General features: G+C 40.7%; 1 protein-coding gene across 3 annotated transcripts in view; it reads right to left on the bottom strand.

Annotated features, from left to right (window-relative positions):
• Window positions 1-24,939, bottom strand: part of LOC121541332 (collagen alpha-1(XXIII) chain-like) — a 122,014-nt gene that overhangs the window by 5,704 nt on the left and 91,371 nt on the right. For 2 of the 3 annotated variants that reach the window (XM_045208169.1, XM_045208171.1), the window contains exons 10-26: window positions 12,654-12,725; window positions 11,348-11,464; window positions 9,358-9,393; window positions 9,232-9,258; window positions 8,389-8,442; window positions 8,237-8,299; window positions 7,482-7,544; window positions 7,246-7,290; window positions 4,057-4,101; window positions 3,863-3,952; window positions 3,693-3,746; window positions 3,507-3,572; window positions 3,067-3,093; window positions 2,752-2,820; window positions 1,972-2,034; window positions 1,813-1,839; window positions 635-688 (exon numbers count right to left, since the gene is read on the bottom strand). In XM_045208169.1, coding sequence (XP_045064104.1) covers window positions 635-688; window positions 1,813-1,839; window positions 1,972-2,034; window positions 2,752-2,820; window positions 3,067-3,093; window positions 3,507-3,572; window positions 3,693-3,746; window positions 3,863-3,952; window positions 4,057-4,101; window positions 7,246-7,290; window positions 7,482-7,544; window positions 8,237-8,299; window positions 8,389-8,442; window positions 9,232-9,258; window positions 9,358-9,393; window positions 11,348-11,464; window positions 12,654-12,725 — 972 coding nt within the window. Of the gene's footprint in view, window positions 1-634; window positions 689-1,812; window positions 1,840-1,971; window positions 2,035-2,751; window positions 2,821-3,066; window positions 3,094-3,506; window positions 3,573-3,692; window positions 3,747-3,862; window positions 3,953-4,056; window positions 4,102-7,245; window positions 7,291-7,481; window positions 7,545-8,236; window positions 8,300-8,388; window positions 8,443-9,231; window positions 9,259-9,357; window positions 9,394-11,347; window positions 11,465-12,653; window positions 12,726-13,246; window positions 13,307-24,939 lie in introns of all 3 variants that reach the window. The other variant, XM_045208170.1, reaches the window with a different exon arrangement.

The raw sequence follows: 24,939 nt of genomic DNA, 5'->3' as shown, positions 1-24,939 counted from the left end.
TTGAATAAAATCAAGACGTCAATATTCTTGCAATGCTTTTAGTAATTTGAGCAAATTTTGAATTTGCGATTATTCGTGATTAATCAAAGCAAATCCTGTGATTAATTCGATAAATAGTTTTTATCATTTGACGGCCCTAATAATAATAATAATATAAGCAATTTAGCAGACGCTTTTATCCAAAGCGACTTACAGTCAGGAATGCATACAATTTTTACGTGTAGGTGGACCAGGGAATCAAATCCACTATCCAAGGGCAACATGAACCAAGCTCTACCAACTGAGCTACATAGACCCACAAAGGAGACAAGTCTCTCATCGTGCATCAATTTCGTGTCCAGATTATACTATAACTAAACAATCCTCCTCCTTCTCACCTCAGAATTTAACCAGAACCCCCCCACCACCACTTCTAGCTCGGACTCTACAGATAGCTACGTTATTGAGGGAAAATGTACTTTTTATGCCTGTGATATGTGGTTGTCCCACCTAGCTATCTTAAGATGAATGCACTAACTGTAAAACGCTCTGGATAAGAGCGTCCGCTAAATGACTAGCATGTTCATGTATAATGTTAGGTAACAGAAGATGATTAAACATAGCCTCAGTAGCCCCTGTTGTGGCTGATACCCACCTTGTCTCCTCTGCCCCCTCTCTCCCCCTTTTCTCCCATCAGCCCGGGGAAACCCTGACATGGAGAGAGGTAGTGGTCAATAAAGTGTTTTTAAAAGACTGTGCTAGTTTCTTAGTGTGTGGGCTAACACAGTCTTGTGACATGCAGGAAAGCTGGGTCGAACCCTGTCAGTCACAAGAGCAAGATTAAATAGGGAGTGGAAGGGCTATGACAGGGCTATTCAACTGTATTCTTATGGGGGCCAAATTGTGTTTTTTTGTGACACTAACGCGGCCTGTGTTAGTTATTGAATCTTGCTCTGCATGTCACAAGACTGTGTGATAGAGGGGAACAGAAGGCACATCCATATTAGCTTTCAGGAATGGGGTCATAATAGCTTATAGCCAAAACAGTTCAAATGCTAGAGCCAAATTCATAGGAAGAAAAAAAATGTAACATGCCACAATGGCTTCAGAAACCGCCAGAAGCTTCTGTTTACCACAGTGACCGTTTAATTCTATCTGTACTCCTCTACTTTTCGTGGCTGGCAAAGTACCAGGATGTTGTCTCTGGTTTTGAATCTGAACTTAAGAGAACTGAATTTGAATGCATCTGAGAAGTTGAATATGTGAAATTTTGATAAACTTGAAATGATACTGTAGTTTGTAAACTTGATACACAGAAAATGAATGCAATATCTACCATATTGAAACTGAATATATAAATACTGAATTTGAATATTCAATTACATTTAAATTGAATTTTTAAACTGAATGCAATATTCACTCAATTCAGTTTCAAATCTAAGTTACATTTCTGAATTAAATTATTACATTTGTTCAATACAAATTCAAAAATATTAAATTCAATATCCTAATACAAATTCAAAATTATGGAATTCAAATACAATTTAAGGTTGGCACGGAAACCACTCCATAGAAACGTGACAGATTTACATTTTAAATTTTTAGTCATTTAGCAGACGCTCTTATCCAGAGCGACTTACAGTTATACATACTGGCCCCCCGTGGGAATCAAACCCACAACCCTGGCGTTACAAACGCCATGCTCTACCAACTGAGCTACATCCCTGCCGGCCATTCCCTCCCCTACCCTGGACGACGCTGGGCTAATTGTGCGCCGCCCCATGGGTCTCCCGGTCACGGCCGGCTACGACAGAGACATTTAGACATACTTACATCTAATCCCGGCAATCCTTGCTCTCCCTGTTGAAGAAATTAAATATGATCAAGTTAATTCAGAAGCAGCTTACTTTGGAAAATGTACCTGTCTCTGAAGGGTCTCTGATACCCTGTCCATTTCCTCAACAAACAGGGCATATGAAAAATGCTGCTAACCTTTCCCCCTTTGGTGCCAGGGAGACCAATCAATCCTGTAGAACCTGGAAGACCCTGGATACCCTGTGTGCAGAAATACTGTCATCAGTTATGTGGTCCGTAATATGATAGGCAGCAGGGTTGGGGCCAATTCTGAAGTGAGTTGCAAATTGTTCTTTAATTCCCATTAAATTCTTGAATTTGAATTGAATTTCACTTTGGAATTAGGAAGTAGATTTTAATTCAACAAAATTCTATGAAATTCAAATGGCTAATTTATTCTACATTCAACCATACATATGTTTATTTTGACATACTGTATGTGACCAATACTATGTACAGCATATCGATGAAATATTTGACTTTTAAAGATGAATTATCTGTAAATTAATTACAAATAATTACAGTAGTCTGGACATATTCTAATATCCTTTTGTATGTTTATAATTCACTTACACCTTATGAAATATGAATTAAAATACATTTCCCAGAATGCATCAGACACTACAGAATGGAAGGGATCAACCTAATCTCATGACACCAATATTAATAAATCATGTGTGACATGTTTCAGTTGTAATCAAATGGTGTCTGTATTCTTTGCAGTAATAAGTGTCAGATGCTTTTGGTAAAAGATTTGTCAAAGGAAGGATAGTTTTATGCTTCATGTCTCTGCTTCCTGTGGGATGTGTCCAATTCAAATTAGTATTTCAAATCATGGATTGAATTAAATTCAGAAATTCCGAAATTGACCCCAACCGTGATATGCAGTCTGAGTGAGACGGAATAGGATATACTTACCCTTAACCCAGGAGGACCTCTGTCACCTGCATCCCCCTTATCTCCTTTCACTCTCTCACCTGGTTCCCCCTGTGAGATATTGACAAATACACAACTTCAAGCTGGTGCTTACATTTTTCCTTGGGAATTACAATCCATCTTGTCTCTGACCTACTATAAATACACATTTCATCCACTATTCTCCACCCAGCATTTCATCATCTGCTAGGGCTAAAGTTTGAATGACAGGGCATTCCAGTGCAGCTTTAGTAACCTAAAGAATCCTGTATTGGTTTATTTTAGGGGCAGGATAAATCAGAGCCCTGACTATCTCACCTTGGGGCCAGGCATTCCATCATGTCCCTGAAAAACACAATTTGTTATGTCATTCTCTTTGTAAACACTGTTAATCACAAGAGCCTATAACAGAACAATAGCATTAAAAAAAAACATGAATAGCAAAGTAGACATTGGAGATTTACTAGGTTCCTCTGAGAACAGGTTGAGGTTATGGAGTGTTTGTCAAGGATCTATTTGCAGAGAGAATATATCTAGAACGTTTAAGCTTTTGATATCCCCCCCTATAATATGTAATATATGCCATTTAGCAGACACTTTTATTAAAAGCGACCTACAATCATGCGTGCATACATTTTTCGTAAGGGTGGTCCCAGGAATCTAACCAACTATCCTGGCGTTGCAAGCGCCATGCTCTACCAACTAGGCTACAGAGGACCCCCCCTATCATTACGAAGACAGAGGGACCGGTTACCCACCATGTGGCCAGGGTAACCCTGGGGCCCGGGAGGCCCTGGAGGGCCCGAGATAGAGATCCTATGGGCCTGGAGCAGAGAGCATTAGTGTTAAGATAACCAGACGTTGCACAATCGTATAACACTACTAGACCTTGATGAGGTATCACACTTGACAGATACACGTTTGGTATCTAAATCGTTACTGACCAGACCGTCCTCAAACCTTGAATCCCCTCTCTCTCCTTTTTTTCCGTCAGCTCCCTAAGAGACAAAAAAATACATTGTATGGACAAAATCTACAAGGCAGGGGGACAGTAGACTGCTGTGCCATGCCCATAGCCCATCATCCATCAGGACACAGCTCATATCACACTTACCGCAAGCCCAGTTTGGCCCATCAGGCCTCGCTCTCCCTTCTCCCCTGCCACTCCAGGCATCCCATCATCACCTCTATCCCCTTTGGCTCCCTATAGAGATGAGGCACAACATGATGCCGATAGCACTGAGGAACACAGCTCATATTGATTTCATAGTACAATAATAATTAGACATTACAGTTCATGTTATTTACCTTATCCCCATCAGCTCCAGGTGCACCAGGTGAGCCTGACTCTCCCTGTTGGCAAGAAGGAGACGGGTAAACATGAGGAAACGGGTAACATGAGGAGATGGGTAAACATGAAGGAGACGGGTAAACATGAGGAGACGGGTGAACATGAGGAGACGGGTAAACATGAAGGAGACGGGTAAACATGAGGAGACGGGTGAACATGAGGAGACGGGTAAACATGAAGGAGGCGGGTAAACATGAAGGAGACGGGTAAACATGAAGGAGACGGGTAACCATGAGGAGACAGGTAACCATGAGGAGATGGGTAACCATGAGGAGACGGGTAACCATGAGGAGACGGGTAACCATGAGGAGACTGGTAACCATGAGGGAGACAGGTAAACATGAGGAGACGGGTAAACATGAAGGAGACAGGTAAACATGAAGGAGACGGGTAAACATGAATGAGATAGGTAAACATTAGGAGACGGGTAAACATGAGGAGATGGGTAAACATGAAGGAGACGGGTAAACATGAAGGAGACGGGTAAACATGAAGGAGACGGGTAAACATGAAGGAGACGGGTAAACATGAAAGAGACGGGTAAACATGAAGGAGACGGGTAAACATGAAGAGACTGGTAAACATGAAGGAGACAGGTAAACATGAAGAGACGGGTAAACATGAAGGAGACGGGTAAACATGGAGAGACGGGTAAACTTGAGGAGATGGGTAAACATGAGGAGACGGGTAAACATGAAGGAGACGGGTAAACATGAAGGAGACGGGTAAACATGAAGGTGACGGGTAAACATGAATGAGATAGGTAAACATTAGGAGACGGGTAAACATGAAGGAGACGGGTAAACATGAAGAGACGGGTAAACATGAAGGAGACGGGTAAACATAAAGGAGACGGGTGAACATGAAGGAGACGGTAAACATGAAGGAGACAGGGTAAACATGAGGAGATGGGTAAACATGAGGAGACGGGTAAACATGAAGAGACGGGTAAACATGAAGAGACGGGTAAACATGAAGGAGACGGGTAAACATGAGGAGACGGGTAAACATGAAGGAGACAGGTAAACATGAGGAGATGGGTAAACATTAGGAGACGGGTAAACATGAAGAGACGGGTAAACATGAAGGAGACGGGTAAACATGAAGAGACGGGTAAACATGAGGAGACGGGTAAACATGAGGAGATGGGTAAACATGAGGAGACGGGTAAACATGAAGAGACGGGTAAACATGAAGAGACGGGTAAACATGAAGGAGACGGGTAAACATGAAGAGACTGGTAAACATGAAGGAGACAGGTAAACATGAAGAGACGGGTAAACATGAAGGAGACGGGTAAACATGGAGAGACGGGTAAACATGAGGAGATGGGTAAACATGAGGAGACGGGTAAACATGAAGGAGACGGGTAAACATGAAGGAGACGGGTAAACATGAAGGAGACGGGTAAACATGAATGAGATAGGTGAACATGAAGAGACGGGTAAACATGAAGGAGACGGGTAAACATAAAGGAGACGGGTGAACATGAGGAGACGGGTAAACATGAAGGAGACAGGTAAACATGAGGAGACAGTTAACCATGAGGAGACGGGTAACCATGAGGAGACGGGTAAACATGAGGAGACGGGTAAACATGAGGAGACGGGTGAACATGAGGAGACGGGTAAACATGAAGGAGGCGGGTAAACATGAAGGAGACGGGTAAACATGAAGGAGACGGGTAAACATTAGGAGACGGGTAAACATGAGGAGACGGGTAAACATGAGGAGACGGGTAAACATGAGGAGACGGGTAAACATGAAGAGACGGGTAAACATTAGGAGGCGGGTAACCATGAGGAGACGGGTAACCATGAAGGAGATGGGTAAACATGAAGGAGACAGGTAAACATGAAGGAGACGGGTAAACATGAGGAGATGGGTAAACATGAGGAGACAGGTAAACATGAAGAGACGGGTAAACATGACGAGACGGGTAAACATGAGGAGACGGGTAAACATGAAGAGACGGGTAAACATTAGGAGGCGGGTAAACATGAATGAGATAGGTAAACATGAGGAGACGGGTAAACATGAGGAGACGGGTAAACATGAAGAGACGGGTAAACATGAAGAGACGGGTAAACATGAGGAGATGGGTAAACATGAAGAGACGGGTAAACATTAGGAGGCGGGTAAACATGAAGGAGACGGGTAAACATGAAGAGACAGGTAAACATGAGGAGACGGGTAACATGAGGAGACGGGTAAACATGAAGGAGGCGGGTAAACATGAAGGAGGCGGGTAAACATGAAGAGACGGGTAAACATGAAGAGACGGGTAAACATGAAGAGACGGGTAAACATGAAGGAGACGGGTAAACATGAAGGAGACGGGTAACCATGAGGAGACGGGTAACCATGAGGAGACGGATAACCATGAGGAGACGGGTAACATTGAGGAGACGGGTAACCATGAGGAGACGGGTAACCATGAGGGAGACGGGTGAACATTAGGAGACGGGTAAACATGAGGAGATAGCTAAACATGAAGGAGACAGGTAAACATGAAGGAGACAGGTAAACATGAAGGAGACAGGTAAACATGAATGAGATAGGTAAACATTAGGAGACGGGTAAACATGAGGAGATGGTAAACATGAGGAGACGGGTAAACATGAAGGAGACGGGTAAACATGAAGGAGACGGGTAAACATGAATGAGATAAGTAAACATTAGGAGACGGGTAAACATGAAGAGATGGGTAAACATGAAGAGACGGGTAAACATGAAGGAGACGGGTAAACATGAAGGAGACAGGTGAACATGAGGAGACAGGTGAACATGAGGAGACAGGTGAACATGAGGAGACAGGTGAACATGAAGGAGACAGGTAAACCAAAGCCATACTGTAGATTACTGCTCCATTACTGCATATGCCAACATATTTTAAACACATTGACACTTTGACACATTTAGCAGACACTCTTATCCAGAGCGACATATAGTCAGATGTCATAACCAACACACTGTTGAATGTGTATAATGGAATTATAAAATTGGCTACAATGACAAATTTCCCCTCCAGAACAGAATCTCTTCCACCGACGACGGGATTGGAACCCAGGCGTGCCGAGCACAATTGATTAGCAGGCCATCGCCTTAACCACTCGGCCACCTCGTCAAACACAACTAACTCTCACCTTTGACCCTTGGCCTCCTGGGGGCCCTGGGGGCCCTGGGGGACCCTGCAGGAATAGAAAAGTAGAAAAGGAAAGTGAGAATATGCACTCCACAGGGGACTGTTATATAGAATGCATATCTAGAGAAATATTATGGTGTGAGTGAAACTTTTAACAATAAATAAAATGGTACATTCTGAATTTGTGGGGTAGTAATGCAAAGCAGAATGTTGTTTTTGACCCAATTTAGAACTCACCTGAACGACTTGGCCAAGGCCGATGTCATAGGAGCCAGGAACAGCCTTCTCTCCCGGTGAGCACTGTAGAGGGAGACAGAGTCAAACACACAGAAAAATTAATGAATAAAGATAAATAAAGGTATTGGAAGAGGTCTCCTGTCCCCACCCTTCTCCCCATGTCTCCTGTCTCCCCCTTCTCCTTCCTTCTCCCCCTGTGTCTCCTGTCTCCCCCTTCTCCCACTGTGTCTCCTGTCTCCCCCTTCTCCCCCTGTGTCTCCTCTCCCCCTTCTCCCACTGTGTCTCCTGTCTCCCCCTTCTCTCACTGTGTCTCCTGTCTCCCCCTTCTCCCACTGTGTCTCCTGTCTCCCCATTCTCCCCCTGTGTCTCCTCTCCCCCTTCTCCCACTGTGTCTCCTGTCCCCTCCTACATAGAGTGAATACATACAGTAGGACCTCAGCATGCCTGCCGTTCCAGTGCATCCCCACTTGGCACAGACTTCAGTTCAAACGTAGTTTTAATTGAGTTGTCAACTAATGTGAATTCAAAGCGAAATCATCAAAGAACAATTGCAAATACAATCCATTTTCCACCTTGATTCAACGTCATGACATTGACATTTATTGTTTAAATGGCGTGGAAACAACATTGATTCAACCAGTCTGTGCCCAGTGGGTCAATACATAGTGCCAAATGTCTCAGGGTCATCGCTGTATGTAACGTCAATCTTTTCTTCATCTTTCAAGACATCCATTTCCAATTCCTCCTCTATTTACCTTCATCCCTGGTAGTCCATCAAGGCCAGTCCTGCCCTGGTCACCAGCAGGCCCCTGCTCCCCCTGTCACAGACATGGAGATAGAGTGAGACTGGGAAAGAGACGGGAGAGGAGGAAGAGGCGGAAGAGGAGGAAATAATACGATGCCACACCTTTAACCCTGGAGACCCCTGTGATCCAGGCATGCCATGCTGTCCATCCTCACCCTGCAAGACATTACATTCATGGTACATATTAATTAACCTGCAAGACATTACATTCATGGAACATATTAATTAACCTGCAAGACATTACATTCATGGTACAAATTAATTAACTTGCAAGACATCTACATTCATGGAACATATTAATTAACCTGCAAGACATCTACATTCATGGAACATATTAATTAACCTGCAAGACATTACATTCATGGTACATATTAATTAACCTGCAAGACATCTACATTCATGGTACATATTAATTAACCTGCAAGACATCTACATTCATGGTACATATTAATTAACCTGCAAGACATTACATTCATGGTACATATTAATTAACTTGCAAGACATCTATATTCATGGTACATATTAATTAACCAGCAAGACATTACATTCATGGAACATATTAATTAACCTGCAAGACATTACATTCATGGTACATATTAATTAACTTGCAAGACATCTATATTCATGGTACATATTAATTAACCAGCAAGACATTACATTCATGGAACATATTAATTAACCTGCAAGACATTACATTCATGGAACATATTAATTAACCTGCAAGACATTATATATATTATTTTATTTTCATTGGTGAGTTTACAGGTACAATATTCAGATTCATTTAAATTCATAATTCCATAATTAATCTAAAGACATTAGATTATTGACATTAGATTATTGAAATGCATTAATTAATCACAGATTATATAGGTTACATACATAGAATAAATGTATACCGGTATGTGTGGAAGTGTGTCTGCATTAGAAATGTAGATATTTTACCTTTCGTCCAGGAGGACCCATTGGTCCCTGTGTAAAGAGGACACGTTATCAGCATGATGTGGGGCATATACAGTACACCTTAAATAATATCAGAAATAAAAAATAACCTTTAAAACAAAGGGTTACCTCTAATCCATCGATTCCATCTTGACCAGGTGGACCCTGTGAAGAAAGTTCAAGGTCAATAATCCATCAACAAGTAAAGATGGATCAAACTGAGGAGCAGAGCAATTCAATTGATCCTCCACAGGACGGCAGTATTTCATACAAATACGTCAAAGGTGTTGGGTACTCCAGTACATTAGTGAAGCGTTTCTGATTAATCTACTGGGATGGTAATTAGCATTTATAAAAAAACAAACAACAAAAGCAAATCAAAACAGTAATAGTTTAGTTATTTTCCAGCTCCAATAAGCTATTCTTAATCCCTCTCCTTTCAGTAGAAGGCCTACAGTCATACTCAAAAGGCAAACCGTAGGCCGAATCCGGACTCAGAATCCGGACCCAGAATCCAGACACAGAATCCGGACCCACAATTATTATTGTATTCTTATGGATTTCGGTCAGGATTCAACTCCTTGTATCACATGAACACACATAAGACATGGAAAACGTGTAGAATTGCAGGAAATTAGCTTTAATACTGCAAAATGTCCCCTTCGCTCTATGGCATAATGTGTAGAGTTGCAGGAAATTAGCTTCATAATAGCAAATTTTTCTCTCTGCCAAAAAGAGGGGTTTGAACAGTTTGGGGTAGCATGGGTTGTGAGGTGGGGGTTTATTACCACACCGGAAAATGACAATATCCATCCGGACCTTTACCACATAGGAAATTTGTGTGACCAAACCTTCTCAAATAGTATTTGAGTATACCATGGCCTAAAGGTTAAACATCTGGTGCTTATTATGACATTGACTTGTGACATCTCCATCAGCAATAAATAACGCTCTGAAATCTTTAGTGGTCTGACAATCAATCACCTGGGCATCCATGCCAAGCTACTTATCAGGACAACTGTCTGTCTGTCTTCCCCTCCCCACCACATGACATGACAGACCAATCAGACCAATCAGATGCCCTAGCGAAATCTAGCGGACGCCGGCTTCACCCAGGTGGGTACTACATGTTGTTTGAGGAGTATCTACCCACAGAGTCTGCAGAGAAGCTGGGGATGGTAAGGGCTGGCCTGAAGATCGGGACCTATCTTACTGACTTGTCCCCCCCCCCCGTGCTGGATGTGACCTCCCTACTCAAGCCTGCTTCAGGGCATCAAAGGAGCTGAGAACGGCCAAGGCGGAGCAGAGTGCTCAGGGTGGAGCGTGGTGGCCCCCCACTGACCTTCAGGAGACTGTTATAGGCTTGGCCTATGTGCAGCCCATCAGAGAGGGATGTGACCTGGACGCGCCAACCTCTGTTGAACACCAACAACCACATGTACTTTTGGTTTTTATGCATCATTGAGATTATCTGTATAATGAAAAGCACTATATTATCTCTCCTACCAGTAAAAAAAGGGAAAGGAACACTACCTAGCTCGCTCTCCAACCAAGGTGCATGAATTGAGGACCAAACTGAAGCAGAGAGGATATTCAGTAACTCTTGGAGGTCATTGGAAGTAAATAAAAAAGCGTATTTATTGTTAAACCAACTAATTGAACTAATTTCATCTTTCGGCCTTTCCTCTCTCTCCTACCATGTAGTGAGCTGACTGTAGTGAGGTGACTGTAGTGAGGTGACTGTAGTGAGGTGACTGTAGTGAGGTGACTGTAGTGAGGTGACTGTAGTGAGGTGACTGTAGTGAGCTGACTGTAGTGTGCTGACTGTAGTGAGGTGACTGTAGTGAGCTGACTGTAGTGAGGTGACTGTAGTGAGGTGACTGTAGTGAGGTGACTGTAGTGAGGTGACTGTAGTGAGGTGACTGTAGTGAGCTGACTGTAGTGAGGTGACTGTAGTGAGGTGACTGTAGTGAGCTGACTGTAGTGAGGTGACTGTAGTGAGCTGACTGTAGTGAGCTGACTGTAGTGAGGTGACTGTAGTGAGGTGACTGTAGTGAGGTGACTGTAGTGAGGTGACTGTAGTGACATGGATGAGAGGAGGAAATCTGTCTTACTGTACCTGCTCTCCAGTGGGTCCTCTGGGCCCATCCTTCCCAGTGTTCCCAGGGGGTCCTCTGGGACCTGGTGATCCAGGGGGCCCCGGGGGTCCAGGGGGACCAGCCTGACCCTGGTCACCCTGTATGGACAGGGAGGGAGAAGTATGAGTTTAGGTAAATAATCCCAATTCCCACAGTATTATCAATCAAAAAAGTTGCAAAACAATTGACAAGTTATTGAACCACTTTCAATATCTTCAGTTTTAGCAATGTTCTGGATAGTTAATTCAAAACTTTGTCTCTTTTCACAAAGTGTCTGGTGTTTGCCGCCAACCATCCTCGCCAATGTGTTAAAGCGAGTCTAAAACTCTAAAACTCCGGCTACGCATAACATTCACTCTATAAGACTGTTGAATGACTGATGTGGTTGTATTCAAAACAAGATGTTTAACATTCATATTATCAGCCATTTATATTGTCGCGTAAACAACAAGCTATTCTTCTTCTCCAATTAGCGTAGTTCTCTCTGGCATTCTTTCCACCAATTATCATCCACAAACAATGCAATTTATTCAAACTCACTTTCCAAAGAGGCATAATTTACTTTCCCACTCATTTTCTCTCTAATGTGAAGCAGACGTGGAAGAAAGTGGCAGAGCGGCAAACAGAGAAATGCTTGAGGACAATAACATTGTACGTGTGAGATATAAAAGGGGGAGGAAAGTGATAGAAGAAGAGAGGGTGAGTCAGCTTGAAGAAAGAGAAGAAGAGAGGGTGAGCCAGCTTGAAAGAAGAGAAGAGGAGAGGGTGAGCCAGCTTGAAGGAAGAGAAGAAGAGGGTGAGCCAGCTTGAAGGAAGAGAAGAAGAGAGGGTGAGCCAGCTTGAAGGAAGAGAAGAAGAGAGGGTGAGCCAGCTTGAAAGAAGAGAAAAAGAGAGGGTGAGCCAGCTAGAAGGAAGAGAAGAAGAGAGGGTGAGCCAGCTTGAAGGAAGAGAAGAAGAGGGTGAGCCAGCTTGAAGGAAGAGAAGAAGAGAGGGTGAGCCAGCTTGAAGGAAGAGAAGAGAAGAAGAGAGGGTGAGCCAGCTTGAAGGAAGAGAAGAAGAGGGTGAGCCAGCTTGAAGGAAGAGAAGAAGAGAGGGTGAGCAAGCTTGAAGTAAGAGAAGAAGAGAGGGTGAGCCAGCTTGAAGGGAGAGAAGAAGAGAGTGTGAGCCAGCTTGAAGGGAGAGGAGAAGAGAGGGTGAGCCAGCTTGAAGGGAGAGGAGAAGAGAGGGTGAGCCAGCTTGAAGGGAGAGGAGAAGAGAGCAGGGAAAGATGCGCCCGCTCTACAGTACCTTCAGGAGGCGTTTGTGAAAAGTGTGCTGGTCGCCAGAGAGAAAGCCGTGGTCGAAGCGCGGGAAGACCATCTGACTCCAGAGAGAAAGGGAGAGAGAGAAGAGAGAGAGAGAAAGGAAGAGAGAGAATGAGAGGATGAGAAAATGAGAGAGTGAGAGGATGAGAGGATGAGAGAGAGAGAGAGAGACAGAATTAGAGGAGAGAGGATGAGAGAGTGAGAGAGTGAGAGGATGAGAGGATGAGAGAGTGGGAGGATGAGGATGAGAGAGAGAGAGAGCGAGACAGAATTAGAGGAGAGAGGATGAGAGTGAGAGGATGAGAGAGTGAGAGGATGAGAGAGAGAGAGAGAGAGAGAGAGAGAGAGAGAGAGAGAGAGAGAGAACGGAGAGAGAGAGAGAGAGAGACGGAGAGAGAGAGAGAGAGAGAGAGAGAGGTTAAACAGTCATTTAAAACTGACGCCAGCAACTAGTTTTCTCTACAGGCTGAACAGAACAGGAGAGATGGAGAAGGTAGCAAAGGGAAGTGATTGGCAAGGCTGGATGGAGACAGAGGACCCGGTCCATGACAGATGGGTGAGGAGGGTGGGACAAACCTTGACCGTGAGAATCTGATTACTGAGCAGACCTGCAGAGCCCGTGAGTGCAGGGGGTCCCTGGGGTGAGGTTTTTGACAGCGTTGGAAAGGAGAGTTATGATGGAGGGACGAGAGAGGAGGGGTTGGGTAAGAGGGGGATGATGAATGACGAGTAGAGTGAGAGACAACAGAGGGATGTTATTGAGGTTATTGATCCATCTGTGAGTAAGCACAAAAGTCCAGTTCCAGCATGTGTAAAGCCGCTCAACCATAACCGTAGACTAGAGAATACAAAGACAATAGGCCTTCTGTCTAGTTTCAAGCCTCAAACAATAGCAGCCTAGTTGTCTTGTGGCCCAAACTTTTCTGATAGACTTCATATAATTATCGACCATCCATGGAGAGATTCTGGCAGTCTTGTCCATGATGTTTGTGTCAGAGCTGTGGTCAATGTGAATTGCTGTGGGTTTAGAGGCTAAGACTATATTCTCCCTGGTGTCCAGGGCTGGAGTCAATTCCAGTCATTTCAGGAAGTACACTGAAATGTCAACTGCTTTTCAAAGAGGAACATTTGGAATTTTGTGTACTTTCTGAATTGACTGGAATTTAAATGGAATTGACCCCAACCCTGCTGGTGTCCCCAACCCTGCTGGTGTTCCCAACCCTGCTGGTGTCCGTCCCACCCCACAACAACCATGGTAGACTGTACGCTCATCAGTATGGACACCCTCCTATGAACTCACATACACATTGAAGCGCTAGAATGGCATGAAAGTGCTCTCATATGTCTAATATTATGAACTACAAGTACTTATCCATAAAGAAGCCCTTTGGAGGGCCGTCTACGAAACAATGAACTCAAATGGAAACCAGGCCAGAATCAACTTTGAGACAGACTGAGAGGGCTTCAGATTGACAGGAATGGATCTGCTCAGTGTTGTAGTGTAGACCACATATTGAGTGTCTCGGTCTTGACTCGGTCTCGGACAATGAGGACTCATAATTTCTTCCCCAGACCAGCTGAGTAAAAAAAACATAATTATCAGCTCCCATTCAGTCAACCCATAAAACTGCTTTGCCAGGTCAAATATCCACACTCCCTCATGACACATTCTTAACTTATTGCATATTGAAATCTGGGCTTCCTATTTCACTTTTCACTTTTAACATTACTGTCCTTTACTTTCATTGAATATCCTCAAACTTTGTTGCGCTCGTCAGAATGTAATTGATTCGCTAGTAGGGAAGAATGGGGGAAGTTGTTTGAAAGTTGCATGCTCACTATTATTAGGGGAGACTGGGGGAAGTTGTTACGTACACTGAGTATACAAAACATTAGGAACACCTTCCTAATATTGAGTTGCACCCTCTTTTGCCCTCAGGACATGGACTCTACAAGGTGTTGAAAGCATTCCACAGGGATGCTGGCCGATGTTGACTTCAATGCTTCCCACAGTTGTGTCAAGTTGGCTGGATGTCCTTTGGGTGGTGGACCATACTTGATACACACAGGAAACTGTTGAGTGTCAAAAACCCTGCAGCGTTGCAGTTCTTGACACAAACCGGTACACCTGGCACCTACTACCATACTCCATTCAAAGGCATTTAGCTTTTTTGTCTTGCCCATTCACCCCCTGAATGGCAAACTTACACACAAGTCATTTCTCAATTGTCTCAAGGCTTAAAAATCCTTCTTTAACCCATCTCCTCCCCTTCATCTACACTGATTGAAGTGGATTTAACAGGTGACATCAATAAGGGATCATAGCTTTCACCTGTCATGGAAAGAGCAGGTGTTCTTAATGTTTTGTACACTCAGTGTATATTGTCTTTTTTTAATCTATTATGAACCTGTTTGGGTTAATGATCATTTATAAACCTGTTTGGGTTAGTGATAATTTATAAACCTGTTTGGGTTAATGATCATTTATAAACCTGTTTGGGTTAATGATAATTTATAAACCTGTTTGGGTTAGTGATAATTTATAAACCTGTTTGGGTTAATGATCATTTATAAACCTGTTTGGGTTAATGATCATTTATAAACCTGTTTGGGTTAATGATAATTTATGAACCTGTTTGGGTTAGTGATAATTTATAAACCTGTTTGGGTTAGTGATAATTTATAAACCTGTTTGGGTTAGTGATCATTTATAAACCTGTTTGGGTTAATGATCATTTATAAACCTGTTTGGGTTAGTGACCATTATAAACCTGTTTGGGTTAATGATAATTTATAAACCTGTTTGGGTTAGAGATAATTTATAAACCTGTTTGGGTTAATGATCATTTATAAACCTGTTTGGGTTAGTGATCATTTATAAACCTGTTTGGGTTAATGATCATTTATAAACCTGTTTGGGTTAATGATCATTTATAAACCTGTTTGGGTTAATGATCATTTATAAACCTGTTTGGGTTAATTATCATTTATACATTTGTTTGGGTTAATGATAATTTATAAACCTGTTTGGGTGAGGGACCATTTATAAACCTGTTTGGGTTAGTGATAATTTATAAACCTGTTTGGGTTAGTGACCATTTATAAACCTGTTTGGGTTAGTGATCATTTATAAACCTGTTTGGGTTAATTATCATTTATAAACCTGGTTTGGTTAATGATCATTTATAAACCTGTTTGGGTTAATGATCATTTATAAACCTGGTTGGGTTAGTGACCATTTATAAACCTGTTTGGGTTAATGATAATTTATAAACCTGTTTGTGTTAGTGATCATTTATAAACCTGTTTGGGTTAATGATAACTTATAAACCTGTTTGGGTTAGTGATAATTTATAAACCTTTTGGGGTTAATGATAATTTATAAACCTGTTTGGGTTAGAGATCATTTTTAAACACGTTTGGGTTAATGATCATTTATAAACCTGTTTGGGTTAGTGATAATTTATAAACCTGTTTGGGTTAATGATAATTTATAAACCTGTTTGGGTTAATGGTCATTTATAAACCTGTTTGGGTTAATGATCATTTATAAACCTGTTTGGGTTAGTGACCATTTATAAACCTGTTTGGGTTAGTGACCATTTATAAACCTGTTTGGGTTAATGATAATTTATAAACCTGATTGGGTTAGTGATCATTTATAAACCTGTTTGGGTTAGTGATCATTTATAAACCTGTTTGGGTTAATGACCATTTATAAACCTGTTTGGGTTAATGATAATTTATAAACCTGTTTGGGTTAATGATCATTTATAAACCTGTTTGGGTTAATGATAATTTATAAACCTGTTTGGGTTAGTGATCATTTATAAACCTGTTTGGGTTAGTGACCATTTATAAACCTGTTTGGGTTAGTGACCATTTATAAACCTGTTTGGGTTAGTGACCATTTATAAACCTGTTTGGGCTAATGATAATTTATAAACCTGTTTGGGTTAGTGATAATTTATAAACCTGTTTGGGTTAATGATCATTTATAAACCTGTTTGGGTTAGTGACCATTTATAAACCTGTTTGGGTTAGTGATCATTTATAAACCTGTTTGGGTTAATGATAATTTATAAACCTGTTTGGGTTAATGATCATTTATAAACCTGTTTGGGTTATTGATACTTTATAAACCTGTTTGGGTTAATGATCATTTATAAACCTGTTTGGGTTATTGATACTTTATAAACCTGTTTGGGTTAGTGATCATTTATAAACCTGTTTGGGTTAGTGACCATTTATAAACCTGTTTGGGTTAGTGACCATTTATAAACCTGTTTGGGTTAGTGACAATTTATAAACCTGTTTGGGCTAATGATAATTTATAAACCTGTTTGGGTTAAAGACCATTTATAAACCTGTTTGGGTTAGTGACCATTTATAAACCTGTTTGGGTTAATGATAATGTATAAACCTGTTTGGGTTAGAGATCATTCATAAACCTGTTTGGGTTAATGATCATTTATAAACCTGTTTGGGTTAGTGAACATTTATAAACCTGTTTGAGTTAATGAAAACGTATAAACCTGTTTGGGTTAGTGATCATTTATAAACCTGTTTGGGTTAATGATAATTTATAAACCTGTTTGGGTTAGAGATCATTCATAAACCTGTTTGGGTTAATGACCATTTATAAGCCTGTTTGGGTTAATGATCATTTAAAAACCTGTTTGGGTTAATGATCATTTATAAACCTGTTTGGGTTAATGATCATTTATAAACCTGTTTGGGTTAATTATCATTTATAAACCTGTTTGGGTTAGTGATCATTTATAAACCTGTTTGGGTTAGTGACCATTTATAAACCTGTTTGGTTTAATGATCATTTATAAACCTGTTTGGGTTAGTGACCATTTATAAACCTGTTTGGGTTAGTGACCATTTATAAACCTGTTTGGGTTAATGATAATTTATAAACCTGATTGGGTTAGTGATAATTTATAAACCTGTTTGGGTTAATGACCATTTATAAGCCTGTTTGGGTTAATGATAATTTATAAACCTGTTTGGGTTAATGATCATTTATAAACCTGTTTGAGTTAATGATAACTTATAAACCTGTTTGGGTTAGTGATCATTTATAAACCTGTTTGGGTTAATGATAATTTATAAACCTGTTTGGGTTAGAGATCATTCATACACCTGTTTGGGTTAATGATCATTTATAAACCTGTTTGGGTTAATGATCATTTATAAACCTGTTTGGGTTAATGATCATTTATAAACCTGTTTGGGTTAGTGACCATTTATAAACCTGTTTGGGTTAGTGACCATTTATAAACCTGTTTGGGTTAATGATCATTTATAAACCTGTTTGCGTTAGTGACCATTTATAAACCTGTTTGGGTTAGTGACCATTTATAAACCTATTTGGGTTAATTATAATTTATAAACCTGATTGGGTTAGTGATCATTTATAAACCTGTTTGGGTTAGTGATCATTTATAAACCTGTTTGGGTTAATGACCATTTATAAACCTGTTTGGGTTAATGATCATTTATAAACCTGTTTGTGTTAGTGATCATTTATAAACCTGTTTGGGTTAGTGACCATTTATAAACCTGTTTGGGTTAGTGACCATTTATAAACCTGTTTGGGTTAGTGACCATTTATAAACCTGTTTGGGCTAATGATAATTTATAAACCTGTTTGGGTTAGTGATCATTTATAAGCCTGTTTGGGTTAATGATCATTTATAAATCTGTTTGGGTTAGTGATCATTTATAAACCTGTTTGGGTTAATGATAATTTATAAACCCTGTTTGGGTTAATGATCATTTATAAACCTGTTTGGGTTAATGATCATTTATAAACCTGTTTGGGTTAATGATAATTTATAAACCTGTTTGGGTTAGAGATCATTCATAAACCTGTTTGGGTTAATGACCATTTATAAGCCTGTTTGGGTTGATGATCATTTAAAAACCTGTTTGGGTTAATGATCATTTATAAACCTGTTTGGGTTAATGATCATTTATAAACCTGTTTGGGTTAATTATCATTTATAAACCTGTTTGGGTTAGTGATCATTTATAAACCTGTTTGGGTTAGTGACCATTTATAAACCTGTTTGGTTTAATGATCATTTATAAACCTGTTTGGGTTAGTGACCATTTATAAACCTGTTTGGGTTAGTGACCATTTATAAACCTGTTTGGGTTAATGATAATTTATAAACCTGATTGGGTTAGTGATCATTTATAAACCTGTTTGGGTTAATGACCATTTATAAGCCTGTTTGGGTTAATGATAATTTATAAACCTGTTTGGGTTAATGATCATTTATAAACCTGTTTGAGTTAATGATAACTTATAAACCTGTTTGGGTTAGTGATCATTTATAAACCTGTTTGGGTTAATGATAATTTATAAACCTGTTTGGGTTAGAGATCATTCATACACCTGTTTGGGTTAATGATCATTTATAAACCTGTTTGGGTTAATGATCATTTATAAACCTGTTTGGGTTAATGATCATTTATAAACCTGTTTGGGTTAGTGACCATTTATAAACCTGTTTGGGTTAGTGACCATTTATAAACCTGTTTGGGTTAATGATCATTTATAAACCTGTTTGCGTTAGTGACCATTTATAAACCTGTTTGGGTTAGTGACCATTTATAAACCTATTTGGGTTAATTATAATTTATAAACCTGATTGGGTTAGTGATCATTTATAAACCTGTTTGGGTTAGTGATCATTTATAAACCTGTTTGGGTTAATGACCATTTATAAACCTGTTTGGGTTAATGATCATTTATAAACCTGTTTGTGTTAGTGATCATTTATAAACCTGTTTGGGTTAGTGACCATTTATAAACCTGTTTGGGTTAGTGACCATTTATAAACCTGTTTGGGTTAGTGACCATTTATAAACCTGTTTGGGCTAATGATAATTTATAAACCTGTTTGGGTTAGTGATCATTTATAAGCCTGTTTGGGTTAATGATCATTTATAAATCTGTTTGGGTTAGTGATCATTTATAAACCTGTTTGGGTTAATGATAATTTATAAACCCTGTTTGGGTTAATGATCATTTATAAACCTGTTTGGGTTAATGATCATTTATAAACCTGTTTGGGTTAGTGAGCATTTATAAACCTGTTTGGGTTAATGATAATGTATAAACCTGTTTGGGATAGAGATCATTCATAAACCTGTTTGGGTTAATGATCATTTATAAACCTGTTTGGGTTAGTGAACATTTATAAACCTGTTTGAGTTAATGAAAACGTATAAACCTGTTTGGGTTAGTGATCATTTATAAGCCTGTTTGGGTTAATGATCATTTATAAACCTGTTTGGGTTAATGATCTTTTTTTTTTTTTTTTTGAGAACTCTGTTTATTAAGTTTTACACACACACAGACAAGACAAAGCAATATAAATAATATACTCAACTAGACAAAAATACAAATAATACATATAAAAAAAAAAAAAAAAAAAAACTTTAAAGATACCATACTTTAGACAAGTTAAACACACCAGGCAGAAGGCTACAAAAGGTTAAAGGGCAATCTATAGTATAGGGACAGAGCAAACACCTCACCATTGTTCCTGTAAACAGTTAAGGGATGGGGTGGAGAAATGCAACCACTCACAGACAGTCAAGGCCACAGACCAATCATCCACTGGACCAAAAATAAAAAGTTACAATGCTTTAAAATAAAAAATGAATATTGATAATTTTATGTAGGCGTGAACAGAATTAAAAAAATAAAAATAACTGGGAAAAACAAGCTCACACCTTAGTCTCTGCCCGGGCGAGATGAACAAGGCATCCGCAGGTCACAATCAATAAGCACATCAACCTTAATGCCCCCCACCCCCGCCCCAGAAAAAAAAACACAGAGAAATGCTCATCCAACCCCTAAGTCACAGGGGGGTCAAATACAGACTTATTTTGGTTTTAATAGGAATGCTATCAGAGGATGGACTGTTTAAAGTAAGACCGAATGGAGCCCAAGCCTCATTAAACAGTTTGGGGTTCCCACGTGAATTGAATTTAATTTTTTCTAGTTTCAGAGAGCACAACACGTCTCTCACCCAATATTTATAAGATGGGGGAGCTGCCATCTTCCAGTTCTGTAGTATTAGCCGTCTAGCTAAAAGAGTTGTATAAGCAACAGTGTCCGACTGGATTCTTGACAGGGGGTGCTTATGGGCAGTACTCCAAAAAGGGCTGTAAGGGGGAGAGGGATCTATAACAGTGTTATATATATCAGAGAAACATTTAAATATTAATTCCCAGAAACCTGACAGTTTATGACAGCCCCAGAACATATGCAACAGTGTGGCCGGTTCAATTTTACATCTGACACAGGTAGGATCAAAATCAGAGAATATTCTTCCAAGTCTGGCCCCAGACCAGTGGATACGGTGAACCACCTTGAATTGAATGAGGCTGTGTCTAGTGCTAAAAGAGGACGAATGCACCCTGCGCAGCACAGATTCCCAGGTGTCTTCCCCAAGTTCCTCCCCAAAATCCTTTTCCCATCGAGTCTTTAAAGGCACCAAAGAAGGGTTCTGTAAGTCATGAATGATTGCATATACATCTGAACTTGCGCCCCTAGGAAGCTTGTTCAGCTCCAGGATGCTCTCTATAGCTGTATTCACAGGCCTATGGGGAAATTCAGGTGTGTTAGCTCTGACAAAGTTCCTAGTCTGGAGATAGCGGAAAAAGTGGGATTGGGGGAGGTTGAACCTTTCCTGTAGCTGAGCAAAAGAGGCAAATGTATCATCAAATAATAATTGGGCTAGTGAGGAGAGGCCTAGTGAGTGCCAGATGTCAAAAGCCCCATCATTCAAAGATGGAGGAAATAAAATGTTCTGATTGATTGGGCCTGATAGAGAAAAGCCTCGGAGGCCAAAGGCTAAGCGGAACTGATTCCAAATTTTAAGAGACTGCTTTACAATTGGGTTGACACACCTTTTGCCTAGGGACACTGGGAGAGACGAGCACAACACAGAAGAAAGTGCAGCAGGTTTACACGATTCAGACTCCATCTGGACCCAGATTGGTCTAGGGCCAGTAGGATCAGTCTGCAGCCAGTACAGAAGGGCTCTGAAATTTGCAGCCCAATAGTATGTCTGAAAATTTGGTAGAGCTAAACCCCCAATGACTTAGGCTTCTGTAAATGTTTTCTACCAATCCGTGGTACCTTGCCATCCCAAATAAAATGCATGAATGTTTGATCCAGTGAAATAAAAAAAGATTTTGGAATAAAAATGGGTAGACATTGAAATAAATATAGAAATTTGGGCAACACACTCATTTTAATGACATTAATCCTTCCGATAAGAGAAAGAGGTAGCGCATTCCAAAAAGCAAAAGATTGTTTCAAACTGTCTGCTAGAGCAACCAAGTTTTCCTGAAACAGATTTGAATATTTCCTTGTCACTTTAACTCCCAAGTAGGTGAATTGATCCCGGACAATCCTAAACTGAGAGCTTGTAAAAGAGCACTTTAAAGCAGCCTTGTTTACAGGAAAAAGCTCACTCTTGCCTAGATTCAGCTTGTACCCTGAGATTGATCCAAACCTTTTAAGAACAGATAAGGCGCGTGGCAATGAGGTATCAGGGTTAGAGATAAACAAAAGGAGGACATCCGCATATAGCGAGACTTTCTGCTCTGAGCCCGTCCGGGATTAGTCCTTGAATGGCATCATTAGAGCGTAATGCAATGGCGAGAGGTTCGATTGCCAAAGCAAACAACAAGGGGGAGAGTGGACAGCCCTGTCTGGATCCGCGGTGCAAGGGAAAATAGTCAGAGGACAAGTTGTTAGTCCGTACCGAAGCCATGGGGGAAAAAATAAAGAATCTTTATCCACGCAATGAATTTGGGGCCAAAGCCAAATCTATAAAGGGTGGCTGTTAGGTAATCCCACTCAACGCGGTCAAACGCTTTTTCTGCATCAAGTGAGACCACCACCTCTGGGTCCTCCGACGCAGGGGAGTACAGTATATTCATAAGGCGCCTAATATTGAAAAACAAATGCCTATTTCTCACAAAGCCAGTCTGGTCAGAGTGTATTACTTGATGCAGCGAGCCTTCCATACGGATGGCTAAAAGCTTGGCTAGGATTTTGTAATCACAGTTTAAAAGCGAGATTGGGCGAAAGGATCCACATTCCAGAGGGTCTTTGTTTTTTCTTTAATAGTAATGAAATTGAAGCTTGATAAAGACTAGGCGGTAGCTTTGAGGTATTAAGGCACTCTGCAAATAGTCGAGACAAGAATGGGCAAAGCAGACCAGAAAACGTCCTGTAAAATTCGGGTTGGAAAACCATCCGGACCCGGTGATTTACCTCTTTTCATTGCGGACACTGCTGTTGCAATCCCCTCAGGTGTAAATTCTTCTTCTAGATAGTCATGGGTGTCTGTATCAATTGAAGGCATATTCAGGCCATTAAAGAAGGAATCAATCAGCAAAGGGTCTTGAGGGGATTCAGAGGTGTATAGCGCAGAATAAAATTGTTTGAATTGATCATTGATCTCTTTATGTATAACTGTGGTGGCACCAGACGGGGTCCTTATTTGTGGGATTAAACGTGAGGCCTCAGATTTACGGATCTGATGTGCAAGGAGTTTACTGGCCTTGTCGCCTTGTTCATACACTCTGTACCGAGCTCGCAAGAGTAGCTGTTCAGCTTGCCTGGTAGAAAGCTCATCAAATTCAGATTGGAGTAGTTGGCGCTCTTTATGCAGATCAGAGGAAGGAACCGTGGCATACTTCTCATCCAATGTGGCTATGGATTCGCTCAGGTCCCGAAGTCGCTGAGAGCGAACTCTGTTTTGGTTGGCTGTATAAGAAATCATTTGGCCACGTAGGTATGCTTTGAGAGACTCCCATATGGTAGAGCAGGACATACCTGGTGTTGAATTAGTTTCTAGGAATAAGGTGATTTCAGAAGAAATGAAATTGACAAACTCCTTATCTGAGAGTAAAATGGGGTTAAGACGCCATTGATAACACATAGGAGGTCGCTGGGGAAACTCTAGTTCAAGCACTAATGGTGAATGGTCCGAAATGACAATACTCTTGTAAGTACACTGCCGAAGGTTAGGCAAAAGTTTTTTGTCCAAAAAGAAGTAATCAATTCGGGAGTATGTTTGATGAACATGAGAATAAAAGGAATACTGTCTATCTGTAGGATGTAGGAAACGCCAGGCCTCAAACATGGCATATTTCTGAAGAAAGGCTTGAATAAGTAGGGCACATTTAGATGGGCCTGTAGTTGTTCGTGAGGACTTGTCAAGAACTGGGGACATTTTGCAGTTGAAATCCCCCCCTAAAATCAATAAATGAGAATCTAAATTGGGTATAGCAGACAAAAAGGAAGAAATGAAACTTGTGTCATCCCAATTGGGAGCATAAACACTAGCCAAAACAAGAGGGGTAGAAAACAGTTTACCGGTTACTATGACGTATCGTCCCTTAGGATCAGCGATAACCTCAGAAGCTACAAAGGGAGTGACTTTATCAACCAAAATGGCAGCCCCTCTTGATTTACTATGAAAGTTAGAGTGGAACACTTGACCAACCCAGTCCCTACGCATCCTAAAGTGCTCACCAGTCCTCAAGTGAGTCTCTTGTAGAAATGCAACATTTGCATTCAAACCCTTTAAGTGTGTCAACACCCTCTTACGTTTCACTGGGTTATTAACCCCTTTGGTGTTCCACGAAATGTATTTGATCGCATTGTTTCGGCCCCTCTGGGCATTCCCGTTATATAACCCCGTCATTAGAGCATAGAATGGAAAAGCAATGAGCGCCTAGAAACCCCAGAATAACTTGTCTCAGAGTAATAATGTACGGTGGTAGATGTTGAGAAAAAGTACCGAAAAAAAACAAAAAAGACAGAATGACAACATTAGAACTGAACAATTCAACCCCTCCCCCACCCCCTCCCCCATCCCAGACAGTACCTCCCCAAACGAGGTACAAGCCTAAATAGAGCATGTTCTCTTCGCACAGTATGTCTGTGAGAGTGCGGTCTTAAACCTAAACCCACAGTCCCGCTCTTTAAAGTCGTGTTTTTGTTAGTGGATCAAACAGCAAAAAGAGATAATCATTTTTTAAATAAAAGAAATTAAGGTGAATCCCTTGTGCAGACGAAATTACAAAAGCACCACTTGTAGATGTATATAATTATATTCCCAGTCTTATAACAGGCATTTGAGAGAGAAAATAAAGAAAATAAATAGAATGTGTAACGGCTCTCAGCCGAAAACCTAATTTGAAGTAAGGAAATCGTA

This window comes from Coregonus clupeaformis, chromosome 27 (genome assembly GCF_020615455.1).
Source record: "Coregonus clupeaformis isolate EN_2021a chromosome 27, ASM2061545v1, whole genome shotgun sequence".
In the NCBI taxonomy this organism is placed as follows: domain Eukaryota; kingdom Metazoa; phylum Chordata; class Actinopteri; order Salmoniformes; family Salmonidae; genus Coregonus; species Coregonus clupeaformis.
Note: the sequence above shows the minus strand (reverse complement) of the source record. Positions and strands in the feature narration are given on the sequence as shown.